Source organism: Lontra canadensis, unplaced genomic scaffold (assembly GCF_010015895.1).
Source record: "Lontra canadensis isolate GAN:19392208 unplaced genomic scaffold, GSC_riverotter_1.0 scaffold5, whole genome shotgun sequence".
Classification (NCBI taxonomy): Eukaryota; Metazoa; Chordata; class Mammalia; order Carnivora; family Mustelidae; genus Lontra; species Lontra canadensis.
The window spans coordinates 36907761-36928398 of NW_022630999.1; the positions used below are offsets into that span (position 1 = coordinate 36907761).

The following is a 20638-nucleotide window of genomic DNA, read 5'->3' on the forward strand; positions in this document are numbered from 1 at the left end:
ACTGGTTGAACATTTCAGGTGATTGTGAAGACAAGAACAGAGTATCAGCCTGAACAGAAGAACAAAGGGAAGTTCCGGGTGCCGAAAATCGCCGAATTTACGGTCAGTTTCCTTACACAAATTGTAAAGGTAAGGCTGGCTTCAGCCAGCTCAAGACTCCTCGTGCTAGTAGAGCAGGTGCTACTGGAGAGTGGGAAATTACATAAGACTATTTCTGGACGATTTCTTGAGGTCACACTATCTGGCTCACTGAGTCTAATCAAACAACAAAACCTCACCTCGTGAGGACTACATATGTTCTCTTTTGCTCTGGAATGCTCGGATAATTTGAAAATTGATAAATGTGCCTCCTTCCTTCTTTTCCCCCTGTCCCCATCTCTCTACATTTCCATCACAATCTCCTGGAAATATGATGGAAATCTATTTTTTAAAACCCTCAAATTTTAGTCAGTGGATGTTTATAACAAAATACAAAAAAGACAAAGGACAAAAAAAAAGCTGACTTCTTGGTGGGAAAAACCCAAATGGTTGACCTTTTGTTTCTTGGTGGAGGGGTTACTAGGAAGATTGACAAATATATATCATTGTGATAAGTCTCATGAAGGAGTCATGAAATATTCTCTGCAAGGACGAGGATAGAAACTTCAGGGGAGTACCGTGGAGAAGTCACTTAGGTGCTGAGAAGAGCACAGCTTGTGCAAAGGCCCTGAAGCTGGTACCAACTCTGAATAGGTATAAGTGCAGTGAGGTTAGGCTCTTAGAAGGGGGTAGGGAGTACCAGATATGTGACAGGAGAAGTGGGCATAAAGCAGATAATTCTAGGCTGTTTAGACTATATGGGGGAATTTGAGCTTCATGCTAGAAGCATAAAGGAAGCCACCGAAGGATTTGAAGAAGAGAAGAGACATGATTTAATTGGGTTTTAAATAAAGCACGTTGGCTTTTATGTGGCCCATGGACTATAGACGGCAAGTGGGAATTTGGGGAGCTATTAGGCTATTGCAGTTATCCCAAGAGAAAGAGATGGTGGCTGAAACAAGAATGTTGAGCAGACAGAGAGACACAGGAAGACCTAAAAGATATTTAAGAGGCAAAATCAGCCATGATTTTACTAGATCAAGTGGTTCCTTAGATCGACATTGGAGCAGTCTGGCTGGATATGAGCCCTATTTCCACCTTATACCAGCCAAGCGGCCACTGCAAGGCCACAAACCTCATGTATTAGATGGAGGTAATAGTAGGGTCATTGTGAGGGTCAAGTGCAGAAGACATGCAGGGTACTGTGATCTGTATGTGGTAAGTACAAATGAACAGTAACTCTTCAGTGTCAGCTGTGACTGGAGGCTTTGAAAGCGAAAACAGCCCTTGGTCGGAGTATGTACATGGATAAACATGTTGGTCTCTTCCCGTCCCTCCCTGTCTCCCTGCTAAAGCTGGGTTAAGCAGTTGGCTCTGTGAGCCTGAGAGGGCGTGTGGCCCCTCTCTATGCATCCCCCAGAGTGTAGTAGTTCCCTGGATGCTGATGCCTGCTTTGAGGGCAGGGGCTGCCCTTATTTTTGTACTTCGGTGTCTGGCTCACAGCATAGGTCCCATAAATATGGACCCAGCCTGAACTGCACACCTGCAAGAATGAGCTCAGAGCTTCAGTGGGAGGCCCAGGGCACCTTGGTGCACAAAGTATATGTACTGGGCCAGAGAGTAAGCTGACCTGTGCTCCTGGCAACGGAGACCATTAGAGACGCGGGGCTCAATCCCAGGACCCCAGGATCATGACCTGAGCCGAAGGCAGAGGCTTAACCCATTGAGCCATCCAGGTGCCCCTGCAGTGTTATTTATAAAATCAAAGTATTGGAAATAATGCTACATTTTCAACAACTTCCTCATGATTTTGTAAATAAGACCACAGCCATCTGATGGACTATTTTCACAGTTTCTCAAGGTTTCCTTTCTCTCAGCAAGTATTTCATCTACTCTGAATTATGGGCTTCTGCGATATTTTCAACTTCTTTTTACTTTCCTGTGCTTTCCAAATTTGATACGAGCATGCATGATTTTGATAATCAGAAAAAAGGTAGAATTATTTTTAAAAATTTGTCTGTTTTTCACCAAATAGCATGGTTCAAGCTTCTGATGGAATTATTCCTTATTTATCAGTTGCTTTGCAATGATGGTTATGAAGATGCACAATAATTTGGGCAAATACTTCACAGGGAAAGTTGAGTGAAGAAAGCAGGGATTCAAATTGTGTGTTTTCCAGGATTGGAACTATGCAAAAAACCACAAGTAAACAGAGGAAAAAGGACATGGCAGGAATGCATCAACATATGCCATCTGGGGGCGCCTGGGTGGCTCAGTCGGTTAAGCGTCTGCCTTAGGCTCAGGGCATGATCCCAGGGTCCTGGGATGAGTCCCCCATCAGGCTCCTTGCTCAACTGGGAATCTGCTTCTCCTTCTGCCTGTTGCTTCCCCTGCTTGTGTGTTCTCTCTCTCTGTCTCTCTGACAAATAAATAAATAAAATCTTAAAAACAAAACAAAAATTGGGGTGCCTGGGTGGCTCAGTGGGTTAAAGCCTCTGCCTTTGGCTCAGGTCATGGTCCCAGAGTCCTGGGATCGAGCCCCACATCAGGCTCTCTGCTCAGCAGGGAGCTTGCTTCCTCCTCTCTCTCTGCCTGTCTCTCTGTCTACTTGTGATCTCTGTCTGTCAAATAAATAAATAAAATCTTTAAAAAAAACAAAAACAAAAACAGAAACAAAAACAAAAACATATGTGACTGCATTACAGCAGTGGTGTTGGATGATTTTTTTCTCTTCTTTGACCACTTTTGGTGATGTTGCTGTTTAATTATATAAATATATATTTAATAAATATATTTATATTTCTATGATATAAATCATAGAAATATTTAATCATATTTAATCATATTTAATGCCCACAAGCCCTTGTGGACATTTAAAGAGACTGATGGTAATCCTCCATTTCTCAAAGGGGAGCCATGGCTCAGAGCAGTGATGCGATCTGCTCCCCTAGCCAGCAAGTAGCCGGGCCAGCACTCAGAGAGAAGCCAGATCAGCCTTTCTGTTCAGCCGCTCACCTGCGGTAGTCGGTCACTCCCCATTCAAACAGAATAGAAGTGAGTCAATTAAGAGAAAAGGAGGGGTGCCTTCAGGGCCTGGGGCTGCAGAAGCTCCCCATGCAGCTTGACTCGATTAGTCCTGGGGGTCAAGAAGGAAGGGTGTTGGATTTGGGGGCAGCAGTCCCTTGTCAGAACTGGCTGTCAGGGCTGGGCAGGGGGCCCTGCCACTCAGAACAAAATGCGAGGAACAGAGCAAATCCGTTTGTTTACGTAAAGCTGTAAGCATTCATTAGCCTTTTTTTGCTTTCTTAAAGAGAGCTGCCTCTGGGTTGTGCGGAGGATCTATCTGTTGGGGTGAGCGTGGCTGGAGGCTTTGGGGAAGAATGTGAGGGTGTGAGGTGTTGGCTGCAAAAAGGCTTGGGGGGCCCTGGTGGGCTGTTTTGAAGACGGAATTTATAGGACTTGCTCCTGGTGGGAAAAGGGGGGGCAGTTAGAATACTCCTCGGTGTTTGGCTTGGCTGGCTGGGTAGGGGGATGCTGTCCACTGAAGTAGGAACTGGGGGCCTAGGTTGGGGGACATGCATTGAGTGTGAGATGCCTGGGCATATGGGCCATGGATGGTGGCGGGGTCACCCTTGTATGTAGATGGCTGGGGCTCAGGATGAAGTTCTGTGCTGGACACCCCAGGGCTAGAAGTCAGAGAATTCCCAGTTAGCATTAGAAAGTGTGGTGCTGCGAAATAGTGGCCGGGCTGCCTCCCCAGGACATTGATCATGGCGGAGGGAACCTTGGGGAGGGTGAAGAAGTATCCGTCCCCCATTCCAAGAACCTCGCAGGGGTGGAAAAGCTTATTACCTCACATTTCAGAGCTGACCTGGAGAGAACAGCTCCAAGCCTGCGAGAGAGAATGAGAGGAGAGAACGGTGGGGTGGGGGGGAGATGAATTGAGAAAGACTGGCTAAAAGGATTGACTGGACTTTGCGTCTTTTCTAAAACCAAGAAGGCTCTTGTGAGAAGTCACAGACTTAAGAAAGTGTCCACCAGGCTACTTAAGAAGACAGGAGCATGAAGAGAGGAGCTCCTCCTTCTTTCTTAGTCTGGGGAGCTGAATGTTCCTCTAAAGCTGGTTTTGCCAAAGAAGGCATTGTGCAGGGCACTGGTCTGTGCAGGACGCTGGTCTGCACGGGATGCTGGTGCGTTATAAGGCATTTTTTCACTATTTATCTATCTGCTGTGATCTACTCATTTCTTTGTCTTCCTGTTCTGCTCCTGACCTGCGATTGCTGCCTTATGTATGTTATCTCACTGAATGATCCCAGCACATGGGGCTGGTGAGCTCATTGCCCCACTTGCAGGTGAGGGAAATAGGCTCAGAGAGGCTGGTCCTTCCCCCAAGTTCCACACCAGGAGGCTGTGTGGCTGGTCTGGGCTCCCAGGCCCTACGCAGGAAGTTAGGAGTCTGGAAAGGCTGCAGTGGAATGGGAATGGGGCTACCAGTGAGCAGCTCTCTGGGGATGCTGCCCAGCCAGCTTCCCTGCCAGTTGCTCCTTTCCTCCTTCTCTTCTGTCTGGCCAGGGGATGGGGCCTTGGCTCTCCGTCTCGGACCTCTGCTCCACTAGCGTCCCCTCCCATGCCAACATGGGAAAAGACTTGGGGCAGTGCCAGAACCAGCCTTGCCAGGCTCTGTTGCCTCATCTGACAGCTGGCAGACTCCAGGCCCCTCTCCCTCCTGAAAGACTCCTCCTGAGAGACTCCTGAAAGACTGTACCTTCTTCTCTGTTCTCCCATCCTCTCATCGCCCAGCCTCATCCTGGATCGCTCTGCCTCCTTTGTCAGACTCCAGTCCATTCTTCTCACCACCGCAGAGGAGGACTCTTCCTAAAGCGCATATCCTGTAAGGGCTTTGCCACCTTTAAAACCCATCCACAGCCCCCCCGTTCCCCGCCCCGCCCCGCTCACCTGCCTCTCCCACAAGTACTCTGACTGCCCAAAGCACTTCCTTAGACACTGTCCACGGTCTAACTCCCTGTCTTTGTTCATGCTGTCCCTTCCTGCTGGAATGCCTTTCCTGTCTTCACCACTGCGCATATTCCCTACTCACCCCTCAACACCCAACCCAAATGGCCCCTGTCCTGTGCAGTCTTGCCGGCTGGCCCCATGGTCTGTCCCTCCTCCTTGGTTTCCTGCACCTGTTGTATGAGCCTCCATTTTAGCACCGGCTACATGGTATTGGCGTCATCATCCTACCAACTGACTTGGGACTGGGATGGTGTCTTCATTGTCTTTGCACCCCAAGAGCCTAGCCAGTGCCTGACCACCTTAGGAACCAAAAGATGACTTTAATAACTGAATGAACAGGTGAATGAGTAAACAAAAAAATGAGAAACTCTGCATTTAAATAACACTGGAGCTCTGGCTGCCTCGTTTTCAATATCTTTATTTAAAATCAGGGCCTTATCTCTGTTCCTAAGCTTCTTGACCATGACACATTCTCATAAATGTCTTCTTCTTGATGCCACATTCTGAGGGAGGTGAGACCACGTTTATACGTTTGCCATTTGCTTCTGCCAACATTTCATCAAAACCCCAGGGGCTGCTTTCCTTGGGTGGGATTCTAATCTTTGTTGACAGCAGCAAATGGAGATAAGACATTTTACTTTATTATCTGTTGTCTTGGTTTTTATTGCTCTCCTATTTTAATTTTTTATTCTGAGGAACATTCTAGGTGAGTTATTAAAAACGTTGCCTGCTGGGTTAAGAGCAGTCATTATCTGGCATGGAAGGAAAGAATTTGCATCTGAGAACTTGGTGGGGAAAGGCCCTGCTCATATTTGATGTTTATTATTGCATTTCTGGCTAGGGTTTTATTGAAAATCAGAATAAAGATGCTGGCCTATGTTTTTGTCTGGGTGCTTTCTCCAGGCCTGGTAGAGGTACTGTTAGAGTAACTTCCAGAAATATATATATTGTTATCAATTGATCATTGAAAAGCAAATGTGGCTTTTTTTTTTTTTTAACAAAACCCCCCACGGTGCTGTCTCAGAAGGAATGTGCAGGGTTTCAGCGAAGGCCTGGGTGGCTGCGGGGGGCAAGGACCACTCCACAGCCCAGTAACTGAAGCTGATTTTAATTGCTGACTTTTCATGCTTGTTGATTCAGACACTGGTGAGTAAACACTGCAATAAAGCAAGTGACTTGTTAATATGTTGGATGTATAAGAAGGTTGCTAGAGTATAGTGAATATTCTTCTTTCCTACGGGACTTCTCAGCAGAAGCTGGAATTGGCTTACACCCTCTCCTGGGGGCCAGTTATGAAAAGTCTACAAGCCAGTAGTTAAGCCATTGCAAGCTTGTAACCAAACATAGTGGGAGTATTTACACCATGGAAATGGGCAAAGGTAGACAAATTTTCACTCCCCGCCCCCAAAGCAATAGGAAAGGCAATATGGAAGAAGGGGGAATACATTGGTTGGGGATTTGTGTGAACTAAAGCAGGTGTCAAATGGGATAGTGATGTCTACATTATAAGCCTGATATGAGGACTGAAATAACAGAAACTAACACTGTCCCAGGAGAGCTCAGTAAATGTGAGCTGCTTCTTGTACTTACACAGTAGTTGCATTTCTGGGGAGTTGGTCATCTGACTGGATGGAATGCATCTACCTAGGTCAGGCATCAGTGGGAAGCTTGCCTCATTCCATCTCCGTGAGCCCTCTGTCTCAACTGACATTGCCACGCACACCTGTCCTCCTCATTCACCCTTTCCCCTGTGCTAGCTTTTGACCTTCCATCTCCATCCCACCCCTTCCACCCACTGTGAGCAACATCAGATTGGATCATTGGTCTTGCCTCCCTGCTTCCTACAGGTAACAGCATGAGGTCCTTACTATGGCATCGCAGGCTTGTCAAAAGGTGTCCTTGTTGCTAGTTCCAGTCCCTGTGCCACTGACCTCCTGCACCCTCAGAACTTCAGCCTTCTCTTACTTCTATAAAGCCACTACACCTTTTCCCACCTTCTGGTCTTTGCCCGCACAGTCTTCCCTCTTCTCTATTCCATTTTCTCTGATGACCCAGCTCAAATATCACTTACTGAAACCAGTCCTCAATTCCCCAAGCCATTTCTCATCTGAGAGTCTCAAGATCCCAGCATTACCCATGGTCCCTGTACCTGTCTCTGCTTGGCAGAGTTCTCCAGCTACCTGGTTGGGTTGTTGATGGTAACACTGAAAGCAGGGCTTCATAATGTTTTCTTGAATCCCATGTAGGGGTAATAAGAGGAAGATGTTTGGAGAAAGTAAAGCAGTATTTACAATTACTTGTAATTAATAATTTTCATCTTATTGAACATCTGTATGTATCAGATAGTTTGCTAGTCATTTTCCATCTTATCTTTACTTTAACTCATGAAGGAAGCATCATTTTTTTTTAAAGATTTTATTTATTTATTTGACAGAGAGAGATCACAAGTAGACAGAGAGGCAGGCAGAGAGAGAGAGAGAGAGAGAGGGAAGCAGGCTCCCTGCCGAGCAGAGAGCCCGATGTGGGACTCGATCCCAGGACCCTGAGATCATGACCTGAGCCGAAGGCAGCGAGCGGCTTAACCCATTGAGCCACCCAGGTGCCCCGGAAGCATCATGTTTGATATACAGAGGAGAAAACTGGGGATCAGAGAGGTTAGTTAAGGTACCTCAGATCACATAGCCAACAAGGGGCAGAATCAGGCTTTTCTGACCCAGAGTGGTGTGGGTGACTATGGATGTTTTTGAGTGTATGTGTGAGTGTGTGTATGTGCTCTTTTGTCTATACCCATTTTCCAAATTGGGAAACCCTGCACATTTTGGGAATTGGCTAAATTACACTAAACTGAAAAGTGGTTGTTAGAATTCTAAATTTTGCTGCCTCTCCTTGCTATTTGCCAAGAATTAGGCTAATTTTGCTTTGGCTCTTTCCTTCTTTCTTTTCTTTGAATACACTATTTGGCCAAGCCCTGAAATGCATTGATCCAAAAAAGAAAAAAAAGGAGAAGCAAAATTTCCCAAGGGAGAAATGCCATTTTTCTCACTGATTGCCACGTGGCTGGCCTCGTGGTCCCATCACACAGTGGGAGGGTTGATCTCCTGACTTTCTCGCTCTCTGGGCCTCCGCTGCTACAATGCGTGATTATATTAAATGTGATTTTAAAAATAATTTATGATGTTTAAGCTCCTGGAACTGTCAGAGGCAGACAGGTCCTAACAAAGTAACTGTATGTGCAGCTTGTGTGTCACCACCATGTTCTATAATTATAAGAAAACTAGTTACCATAGCAACTGCCATAGAGGTCTAGCTTCCTCCTGGAGATGCTGACAAGCTCCTCAGCTCCGTGATCCGAGAAATTGGGAGGGAATTTGGTTCTCTGAGAACATTCAACTCTCACTTGGATGTTAATCGTGAGCTCACTCTGATTCTCCACAACTTGAACTCAGTCGTGTTATGCAATCTGACAGATGCGGGTTCGAATCTGATTCTAGAACTCACTGGCTGTTGGACCTTGGGCAAGTCACCTCACCTCCATGAGCCTCAGTTTCCTCTTTTGCAAAATGGGGATGCTAATGTCCACTTCGGAGGATTGTTGTAATGGTTATGTTTGTGGTGTACCTGTCAGGGTCCCCTGATATAAATTAGATATGTTCCCCTTAACTGCTTCACTGTGAACAAATGAAAAATTAAAAATGCTGATTTAGAAAGGGTGGTTGTTTTAATAATAGTGGAATTATAGTAATAATAATAATTTTGGTAACATTTATGGTTAGAAAACCAAATTCATAAATAAAACATTCTAGGATGAATCATGTATATGAGGGATAGAGAGAAAGAGGGATGGAAAGAGAGAATAGAGAGGGAAAGATAAATGAATATACACCTAGGGGAAATTGACTTGAATGAAGAAGATTCTGCCAATTTTCTTTTTTAAACTACATTTCCTTGAAGCTAAGAAAAAGATCCTTAGTCTCCAAAAAATCTCTAACTTATGTTAGGAAATCTAGCTTCTATCTCAGTCTCTGGACCTCAGTTTTCCCATCTGTAAAATGAAGTAGTCGGGTGGGATTGTCCACAAGGGCTCTCCTGTCTTTGATGTTCTAACTGTGGTTCTCAACCAGGGATGATTTTGCAAAGAGGGGACATTTGGCAATGTATAGAGACATTCGTAGTCATCACAGCTGTGGTGTGTGTGTGCATACTACTGGCATTTAGTAGTTAGAGGGCAGAGATGCTGCCAAACATCCTGTAATGTCCTGGATGACCTCTACAATGAAAAATTATCCTACCCCACACGTCGTGGGTGCCAAGGCTGAGAAACACTGGTCTAGGACTTACCACCATGTTTAGTGGTCTAGAAACAAGAATCATGCCCCTGTCACCTCACTGAGATGTGTCAGATGTGTTGAATATTCAGTTTCTTATCCTAGCCATCTTATGGAGATTTGAGGCCCTAGAAAAATTAGTTAAGGTAAAGACCAAAGACTTCACAAGATCCCAGGGGCTTAAGAAAAAATGGGATGGCCTTGGGAGGCGGGGAAAATGTGGTCCTGTGAATTTTCTTTTTCCTGGATACTGCATAAATCTAAACAGAACAAATAAGATTGTTTCATGGGCAAACAAGGTGCAATTTTGGACCCATAATTAGCTCTATTGTTATTTCTCTATAGAGAATAAAAATATGTCTTTGTATATATTTCAACTGCACCCTCATTTCTAGCTTCAGCCTTTGATTTTGACATTTCAAGTCACAGCTAGTGTGTGTCTCTTCTCAGAGTCATTGTGATCCCTTCTTACTTGTGCTTAAAATCATTTTGAGGGTTCCCCTGGCCTTCAGGGTGAAATCTGAATCCCTTTGTTCATTGTACCTGCTCCTCAGAAACTGTCTTTTGCTCATCTCTTCCTTCCTGCAACCAGACTCCTCCTGGCAACCCACATTACTCATGGAATCCTGGGCACACTCTGCCCTATCTCCTCCACTCTTTAGTTTAGCTGTATCTTGCACCCTGGATACTTTTCTCTCCCCCGTGGTCTAGTGCACACCTGTTCATCTCATTGGTCTGGCTCAAACATCACCTCCTGGATGAAGCCAGTCCTGGTAGCCTGTCCTCTCTTCCCCGTTGTCAGTTGTGGAACTGACCGGTTCCTCTGGGATCTTCCTCACTGGACAGAGTTTGTCAACTTGACCTCCTTCATGCAGGTATTCCCTTACTTGGGATTTTCCATGGCCCTGTGAAAGCCTGGGCTCTTGGAGACAGACGACACCCCTGGCTGAGTTCTGCATCACCTAGAGCTATTAATCATGGGGCCTTGAAAACCATGGGTGGTCAGTAAGTTTTCTTTTTAAACAAGAGTAACACATTGACATGTGCAAAATTCCCACAGTATAGAAAGGCATAAACTGAAGAATGTCTCCATTTCTCTCCCTTTGTAATCCTTCTCACCTCAAAAACCCATCATCGATGTCTATGCTGTCCACATTAGAAGCCTCTAGCCAGATGTGGCTATACTCATTTAAATTTATCAAAATGAAATAAAATTCAAAATTTAATTCCTCAGTCACACAAGCTGCATTTTGAGTGCTCAACAGCCATGGGAGTCCAGTGGCTACCATATTGGATAGCTCAGATTTACAGCATGTTTCCATCATGTTTGCATCATGTTTCCATTGGATGGCCCAGGAGAGTTTATGTTCCCTTCTAGAGACATTTTCTACATGTCAGCATATATAGAATTATATATGCATGTATACATTTGATATTCTTTTTGTTTCCTCAAATGGGACCATTTTATATATATTCTTCTGTACCTTGCTTTTTTCTCTTAATAATATAGCTTAGAGATCCTTCTACATCAGTACATTGAGATCTTTTGTGTTCTCGTTAATGACTGTAGAATGAGGGTTTTCATAATCTTCCTCAATCAGTCTCTTATTGTTCTAGCTTTCAGTCTTTTGTCATTAAAAACCCTGCTGCAGTGAACTTCCTTGTGTGTGTATCTCCACACACACACATGCACACACACACACACTCACCCATCTTTCATATATTTTACAAGTATATTTCTAAGCTATGAGAATTTTCATCTTATAAGCTTTGCCAGAGAGCCTGTGAATCTTCAATTTTTAATAGATTGGGCCAAATTATCTACCAAAATTTTTCCGACCAATCTAGACTTGCTCCATCATGGCTACAAGTATGTTCTTCCCCACATTGCTAGTTTTAACAGTCTTTAAAAATTTTACCAATTGGATATAGAGAAAATGCCACCTCTTCTTTGTTTAAGCTTGTATGTCTTTCATTATCAGTGAGATGGAGCCCCTTTCTGTGTAGCAGTTGACTGTTTGATGTTTGCTTCCTTCCTGGAAAACACCCTATTTGGTTGAACCACTTGCTTTTCCTTCCTACAGATTTGTGTGGCCTCTTCCCAAAACTAAGAACTTAGTCATTCTCATTTATTTGGTACTTTCTTAGTTGTCTTTTGCCTTTTGGTTTTGTTTATGGTGTAACTTCTTTTTTAAGCCAGCAGGATTTCCTACATTTGCTTTAACTTAGATTAATCACCAACTCCAGAAGGCATAAATGAAAATATTGATACATTTAACTCTATAAAAATCAAGGCCTTCTTCTCCCACCCTAAACTTGTGTTTTCTTCTAGTACTTTTATGATTTTATTTTCTATATTAAAATTTTGGTCTATTTGAAATTTGCACTGTAAGTAAGTGCAAATTACTGTGAGTAAGGTAGGAATCCAACTTTCTTTGTAAATGGCAGTTTGCCATTTTTTCCACATTCATTAGTTAATCCTTCCACTCTCTGACTTGACATACCCCCATTTTTAGATAGTGCATTCCCAATTGTATTTGAGTTTACTTCTGGGTTCTCTCTTCTTCCTTTGATCTGACAATTATTTGATGTAAAAAATTGAGACAATACCAAATTGTCACAATTACATGGTTTTGTTATTTATTATTATTTATTTATTATTTTTAAGTAGGCTCCACACCCAGCATGGAGCTCCATATGGGGCTTGAACTCACAAACCTGAGATCAAGACCTGAGCTGAAATCAAGAGTCAGTTGCTTAACCAACTGAGCCACCCAGGCCCCTTTTAATTACAGACTTTTATAATACATCTTATAATCTGTGTAAATTGTTCTTTCCTTAATCCTTCGACTTTTCAGAAACCCCTTACCCATTCTAGGATGTATGCTTTTCCGGATAAATATATTTTTTAGGTTCTAAAAACTCATGCTACTTTTTCATTTGGGTTATAAGAATTTATAGATTAATTTGAGGAGAAGCTACATCTTTAAAATACTGAGTCTCTATAGACACAAATTTAACTTTGCATCTGCTGAAGTCTTTTTTAGAGGTTCTAGTTGAACTTTAAAATCATCTTTATAGTTCTTATTAAATTTATTCCAAAATATTTACCTATTTTTTTGTTGATATTTATAAGAGTGACCTTTTCTTCCATTATATTTTCTAACTGGTCATTATTTACACTTAACAAAAATGGTTTTGAATTTTATACCTTTGCTTGTCACTAGGTAGTTACTAATGTATCTTATTGTTTTTAATAATTTTTTGAAAAAATAATCCTTTGGGTTCTGTACATATATAATCCTTTGGGTTCTGTACAGATGATATTGGCATATCATCTGCCAATAATGCTGATATTGTTCCCCTTTCTGATATTTAGTTCTCTTGTGTTACTTCTTTGAAGATTGTTTTTAGACTCCTAATGTCATTTTCTTGTCTAATTGCATGGCTCAATACTTTCAAGTCTGCTATTTCTAACATTTGGCCATTTACACTTTTAAAAAATTTATTTTAGAGAGATGGAGGAGGCACAGAGAGAGAGGGAGAAAGAGTCTTAAGCAGACTCCCCACTGAGTGCAGAGCCTGACATGGGGCTCAGTCTCACAACTCTGAGATCATGACCTGAGCTGAAACCAAGAGTCAGACACTTAACCAACTGTGCCACCCACATGTGCCTTTGTCACTTACATTTTGATGGATTTTTTTTTCCTCCCCAAATGTCTTTTCTGCATGTATGGAGAGGGTCATATGGTTTGTCTTCTTTGACCTGGCATTATGAAAAATTATATGAGTAGATTTTTAACTACAAAGCCATTTGTATATGTCCATGTTTGGTCATGGTGTACTACTGGATTCTATTTGATAATATATTCTTTGGAAATTTTGCTTTAGTCATGTGAGTTTGTGTTGAGTAATTTTGTGTGTGTGCTGTCTTTGTCAGTGTGGTACTATTATGTGCCTTTGTAAAGAAAATGTATATGCCTTTTTCTTTCTTGATGCTCTAGAAAATTTCAAGGATTAGAGAAATACCGTTTCTTTTAGTTTTTTTTTTTTTTTTCCCTAAGAATGAACACATAAAGTCATCTGGTTTAGTGTTATTGGGAGGGTGTGGGTAGTTATCAGTATATATTTGAAGAACGAATAAGCAAATTTCATTTGTACCCAGCTTCCTCTCTAAAGCCTTGAAAGCTTAGCTTATCTTTTGAAATGCGCTCATTGTCATTCTCTTGATTGTAATTCCCTTCAGCAATATTTCTCTAAGTGGCTCCATTCAGTCAATAAATATTTACAGAATAGACACCATGACCCAGGCCTTGGGGTAGGTGATGTGGGTCATTCATGGAGGTACCAGACTTGGCGCACGATCTTATGTTCCCAGCATCCAACTGAAATCTCCATTCTTGTGCATTTATTTGATTTTAAAGCAACATCATTTATCATTGAATATTAATAGAGCTCAGGGCTCTGTATTTACAGTTTCCCCTTTAGGCATACAAGAATTATTTTTGGCTGTAGAGTGCAACAGCTCACTCCATCACACGGCAAATTGTCTTTCCTCTTCTTGGGCTGGAGCGTGCTGTCTTCCGTCTCTGACTCGGGTCTTCCGAGCAGGGCCATGCTGATTGTCTGCAGGTAGAGCTCCTGGTGTTACCTCCCTTTACTCTCTGAGCTAAGGTTTTGGTTTTTTTGTTTTGTTTTTTTTTTTTTTTTTTTCAAACCTGTAAAATGGAGATACCAAACTTGTTTGGTGATACGTAGATGGGAAAACATTTGTAAAGTGTCAAAATGCAATGGGCACCCCGTAAACCTGAGTTTATCTCCTTATTTTGGTATTTCCCCAAATACCCAGCTCAGTACCAGGCTATGAAGAAGGCACTCATGGAATATGTGTTCAGGTCTAGATTATTTTTAGAGTCCTTGACTGGTCTTCCTACCTCCCAATTTTACTACCTCCAATTCAATTTCTATCCAAACTGCCAGAGTAATATTTAGTGCATGAATGGAACCACATCAGTAAACACTGGATAGTACATAGGTTAGCTTTCTGGTTCTCCCAGTAAACTCTAGTCTGACACTGTGCTCCTTCTTGAGCTTGCCTCTGTTTACCTTTCAAGCTTCCTCGTTCAGCATCACGTACCATCCACACCTCCATATCTTTGCACTGGCTGTTCTCTCTGCCCGCATCACCCTTCCCCGCATCTTTCCAGACTGTCTCAGGAACCCTCTAGCCTGATGCGGTCTTCATCACAGCTTGTCTTCTAAGGAGCTCTCCTGAGGGTGGAGACCACGTGTCTGTCATCGCTACGTCCCACGTGTCTGGCCCTTGGTCTGCTGTGGACCAGGTGTTCTGCCAGTATCTGTTGTCAGGTGCGTGATTAGTCTTTGGGTTACATGGTAAAATATGAATGAGGTTTTCTCCGTTTCAGGTCTCAGAGGAGCCCTGGGGAAATAGGTCTTTAAAACACGAAAATGAGGCCAGGAAAATCAATTGCATTTCTCGGATGCAGGAGATGACGGAAATGCGTGACTTTCGTGAGCCTCCCAGGGCACAGCACTATAATGGGGAGTTGGAGGCACCTTTCATTTAATGTGGATTTCAAGCAGGGCCCAGGTTGGAACTCACCAAACCATTCAGCCACCCACTGCTCATGAAATTCAGATGCAGGCTTGCTTGAAAAGCCCCAAGATGCCTTGCACAGCCCCTTTCTTCTTTTTAAGTAATAATGAGCTGGCTGGGCAGCCTTGCCAATGATTTTACAGTTAAACGCCTACGCTCCAAGATATCTCCTTCAATAAGTGGATGGGGGGAAAAGGTCAGTGAAGAGACAGGAGGGTGAATATTGACGGAGTGTCTTCTGGGTTCCAGGCACTGGGCTTGCCGTCTTTATCATATCCTGGACCTTCCTAACTGCCCTGTGATGGGGTCATTACTGTAATCACTCCCTTTGTACAGAGGACAAAACAGAGGGTGAGAGAGAGGTGACTTGTCCAGGGCCACACAAGTCAGATAGGAGCCATTTGTGTATCTTCTGAGCAGTCAGTTTTCTTTTCTTTCTCCCTTCCATCTTTCCCTCCTTCCTTCCTTCTCCCCACCCCCTTCCTCCCTCCCTCACTTCCTTCCTTCCCTCCGTCCCTCCCTCCTTCCTCCCTCCCTTCCTATCTATCGTCTGGACTCTGAATGTTCTAACAGATCCAGTTCCTTTCTTTAGTCAGGCTCTAGTAAACACTGAGCCCATTTTTGCCCCCTGCTCTGAGTACGGGCACTGTTACAACACCTGCTTCCAATTTATGCCCATCTTTGTTCCTTCCACTTACTTCATTACTATTTTCCTCATCTGTGAAATGCAGATAATCATCATAATCCCCAGCACAGAGGACTGTTGTGAAGACGCACTGGAGAAACCAGATAATGTCCTCAAGGCGGAACTTGGCACATTGGGAACACTCAGTGAATAATAGTGATTACTAAATCATGTAGCTCAGAAGTTGCCTTAAATCATTTCTGGAAAAAGATGAGGAGGGTGTAATAAAAATCAGACGAATGAAACTAGTAATGTGCCTTTTATTTACTTGGCACAGATTTTATTGAACACCTACTGAACTGAAGCCTGGACCAATACAAGGGCTACCAAGATGAATCCTTGAGTCTGGAGACCCTTGAGGAACAGACAGTGCGGGGCCAATGTCCAACCAGTTTGCTTAGCCATGGAACCTGTCACTGTGAACATCCCACACTCTGTATCTTCTGTATCTTCCGCCCTGACCTGAACCTCACTCCCAACACTTTGGTTTTCTGCAGTCCAGCAAAGAACTGCATTGAGGAAATGACACTGGCCCTTCACTCTGGGTCACGATGCCCGACTCCTCCAACCAGGACTGCTGGGAGGGGTCGTGCCGGGGTTGCCATTGGATAAGCACACAAATAGGGGCCCAGATTGCAATCTCCTTTAGGCTCCAAGCCCTTCCTTTAGTGTTCTGCAGAGAGGTCTTTCTTCGGCCCTGCAGGCTGGCTGTGTGCTCAACCTTGTGTGTCTGCTGGGTGATTTGTTTGCCTTTGTAGAGTCTGAGCAATTTTTAAGGGACATGCATTTCCATTATTTGGAGTCAGGGAGAGTGGGCGAAATGCAAGGGTCTGATTCCTGCCCCGAAAACACCATGCAAAAGTTAATTAAGGCTCTGAATCACCAGACCATTTTGATGAAATTAAGAGATTCAGCTAAGCGTCGGCTATTTCAGTGACAGGAAGTCAAGCAGTTGGCTCTGTAGGCGACTGCTTAAGAAATGTATTTCAGTAATAATGACAGTAATGATATCCAACATTGCTGGGCGCTTTACATCCAGTGTCTTTGGGAGTCCTTCCAATGTGTCTGGTAGGTAGTGTTATGAATTTCCATTTTTGCAGATAGGAGATGGAGGCTCAGAGAGGTGGCGCTACTTGCTTAAGGTCACACAGCCAGAAAATGGTGGAGTAGAAACTAGATCCCAGGCCAGTCTGGAGTCAGAGCCTGGCTCCTTCTCCTGCCTCCCACTGCTTCCTTTTTAAACCCCTGCATCCCAGTCCCTGCAAAGCCAAAACTGAATTGCTATGCCCCTTGCACCCTGATCCTTTGGAAGCCTTTTGTTTTCTTCATAATAAATTAAAATCGTGATCACGGCAGCAATAGATCAACATCATGTCCTATCTGCTCAAAGCCCATTTGCCTGCATGTTGGGACAGATTTGTAGCTGCAATCACTCCTTGTGGAAACAGCAAGGCTTGTGTGACATCTTAATTTACTGAGCTTCCCCGGGTGCCCAAGACCCCTGGCAAGATTTGCGAGGGTCTCCTTGTCTGGACCATACTTACAAAATGCAGGTGAGTGACAAGGTTGCAGGAAAAGCTCCAGGGCTCCCCTTGTTCAGCAGCCCAAGCAGGAAGAAGGCCCAGGTGTGCTGAGCAAATGTTAGAAGGCCTTGACCTAGCCTTGCTGTGGGATGCTGGGAAGTCCCCTAGCTTGACCTCAATAAGACAGGGACAATAACAACTTCATCAAACAGTTGTTGCGTGGACTCGATCAAGCAACGGGTCCAAAACCCTGTGCCTGGCTCACAGCAGATGCTTGATAAATGTTAGGTCCTTCTTCTCCACACCTGCAAATTCCCTCCCTTCCCTGGGGTAGAAGGTGCTGGGCCTCTCTGGAGAGGTTTTGTGGACACATGCTCCGGACTCCTTGAATCCCCCCACCTGTCCTGTGCAGTAATCAGTCATTATCTCCCTCATAGGACTGATTGGGAGCAAGTCCTGATTTCAGCCTTTGCTGCTATCTGACCCTGAACCAGTGACTTTTTGGAACCTTATTTCCTGCAAAATAAGATTTAAAAGACCAATTTTATAAGGGCACATTTAAAATGCATAATAAAAGAAAACATAGTTTTGTGTCTGCTGCCCCCAATTTGAACACTGGGAAATTTCACTTAAAGTTCAGGACCTCTGTCTTTCCTTGAGAAAGCAGAAGATCAGCTGTGATAGGCCCTCCTTCCTGTCCTTGATGCCACTTTCCTGGGGCTGAGCAGCTTCTGTCCCCTGTGGGGTGTGTTCCCTCCAGTGCCCTCGCCCTCTTCCCTCATTTATGTTGCTTGTCTGTTCTGTGCTCACACCTAGTGGGAGACTAGGAAAGGTTGACTCCCTCCCCCTTGATACATCGTTTAGATCAAGTTGCATTTGTTTATGTCTCTCTTCTACATTTGTCTTTGTCAGCTTAGAAAGACACAACCTTGTGAAGTAGGGTCTCAGCCTCTCCATCCTATAAAAACATCACCGTCTTAACATCCTCTGGTCCAAAACAAACAATGGTTTGAACTTCTGAAATGCAAAATACTTTGGGAGGCCAGAGATTTGTCTCCCACATAAGCTGGGCTGCCAGGCCCTCATTTCTTCTTTCTGAGGATTATGCCAACAGCAAATTACATTGAGAAATAAGTTATTGCTTTGGAATGTTCCAGTTTAAATTGTGCTTTTTCTTTTTCAAGCCTTCCACAGTTATTAATGAATTCCTGGCTTGAGCTGGGTTGACACTTGGGCACACTCCTCCTTCTGTGGGGGAATTTCCCTTCCTGGGTTCTGAAAGAGAGTCTCGAATCATTGTTCATATAAAGTTTGAGGCCACGGATGTTTCCTTTTTCTTTGAAAAGGCAATTTACTGAGCAGGATTCATTTGTGGCCCTAGACAATAGGCTTCTTTAATGGGTTTTTGGGGGCTTCCACAGGGAGCTGATCTAACAATGTAATAATGCCATCTTTTTGGTTTAGGGATGGAGAGAACCTTTGTCTTCCACGCTACTAGCGGCCACTCCAGAGGAAGTAGTGTGAGTGGAAGGTACACAAAGCCTCTGGGGTCAACCTGGGTTCAAATTCTGCTTCTTAATTCATTATTTGAGTTTATCTAGGCAAGCGACTTACCTTCTTCGGGTCTTATGTTCCTCATTTATAAAACAGGAAAACTGAGAAGACCTACCATATAGGATTGGTTTTAAAAAGTTATCAAGAAGAAATAAAGTCAAAACATCCAACTGTATTTAAATACTCTTACATATCATCTTGGATATGGAAGCATGGCCCGGAAGCACAGCCAACTTCCTCTCCAGGAGCTGACTCCAATGAAGGAATTAAACAGAGCATGGGAGTGAACAAAACACACGCTTACTCTCCAGACCTCTCCTGCCCCTCCAGGGTCAGCGTTTCTACCCCAGAGGTAATATGACAGAAATTGTTCTGCCCTCCACTGAATGTGCACTGCTCCAGAGCAAAGCTGGGCTGGTGGTCTCTACGATCGCATGGTACCTTTCAGTGCTCCTGGGAGCTAGGGAATCACTCCCATCTTTAGGCAGAGAACCTGAGGCTTAGAGATGTCATAGAACTTGCCCAAAGCCATGCAGAAAGCAAGGGGAGGAGCTGGAAGTGGAGAGGCATGTCTGTTTTGAGTCTGCATGGGCCTCCGGGTGGCCCCTACCACTAGTGATGGGGGCACTAGTGATGGCTGTCTTCAGTCTTGTCTGGATAGTTCATAAAACCCAAACAATTTTTTTCCTTCTGATTGGGCCAAACAGACCCATGAAGACATCAGGGGTCTTTGTTTTGGTCATTCTGGTAGTCTCTCATTCACAGGTATGTCCTTGAGTTCAAGGAATCTAAAATAGGAGAATGAATCCATTAATATTCAATGAATGCGGTTTGTTTGGCATGGGTAAAAAAATCATTCTAAGCATGGAACTGTGGGACAGTCAGAGGAAATCAGATTTTAAACCTGGAGACATCTTTATTCTGAGCCCAGGCATTGGGCTCAGTATTTCCACACAGTGATCTCGTTTTATCCTCACCCTGGTGCTTTGAAGTAGTTATTATGATCCCAATTTCCAGATGAGAAAGCTGAGGCCTTTCTCAGGAAATCTAAATGGGACCACCACTGCATTTCTACCTCTTTATCAGGATGGAACAGACTGATGATAAAGTGTTCCTCCTGAGGCCACACTAAAACCTCCTTGACTGACTTGGGAATATTTGGGTCTTGAGGATGGACTCAGCTCCTAGGTGTGACCTAAATGTGAAACTGGGGAGCATCCTGATTGGGCCATGTGACTGTGGAGTCAGCTTACATACCCACATGTGTACTTCGCCAAGAGCTGGGAAGACAAATATTTCAGTGCCAGAATCCTTCCCCTCTTTCCTTCTGAGGCTCTCTGCCAAGGACATCTGTATGGAAGGAGGCAAAGTACCCTTGGAGAGACCTGACATCCCGAGAGACGGCTTCTTCTGTGAGCAAAGTGGGTATGAGGCTGTGGGTGGGAGGTCTCGGACAGTCTCTGGCTTCTCATCTTGGCCTGTGCACCCTCACCGCAAGGAGGGAGCTTGTACTGCCTTTTGAGAAAAGGGCCATCCAAAGCACAATCGCCACCAACAGAGGGAGGAACATGAGAGCTGGAAGATAGGAGAGAGTGTGTTTGTTCCCAAATCCCAAGGTCAAATCCTAAGGTCAGGCTCACCCAGTGATGAGTGATGACCTGGGTCAAGAGGCCACAAGGAGAGGAGGTATAGACTCGAAAAGAGATAGCACAGGTTCCTCCTGGTCAGGAAGAAGAAGACCTTTACCCCGTCCTGATCCACGAGGCAAGAAGTAAAGAAGTGATATTCAGGAGGCCTGAGCTGGAGAGGCAGGTGCCTGGAATCTGGTGCCTGTCTTTAA

At 44.1% G+C, this 20638-nt stretch overlaps 1 protein-coding gene across 1 annotated transcript in view; it reads left to right on the top strand.

Moving 5' to 3' along the window:
* The window catches only part of NSG2 (neuronal vesicle trafficking associated 2), a 50995-nt gene that overhangs the window by 16258 nt on the left and 14099 nt on the right, over positions 1–20638 (top strand). Inside the window, exon 3 of the mRNA XM_032851841.1 lies at positions 19–102. Within this exon, the coding sequence (XP_032707732.1) occupies positions 19–102 (84 nt within the window). The remainder of the gene's footprint in view (positions 1–18; positions 103–20638) is intronic.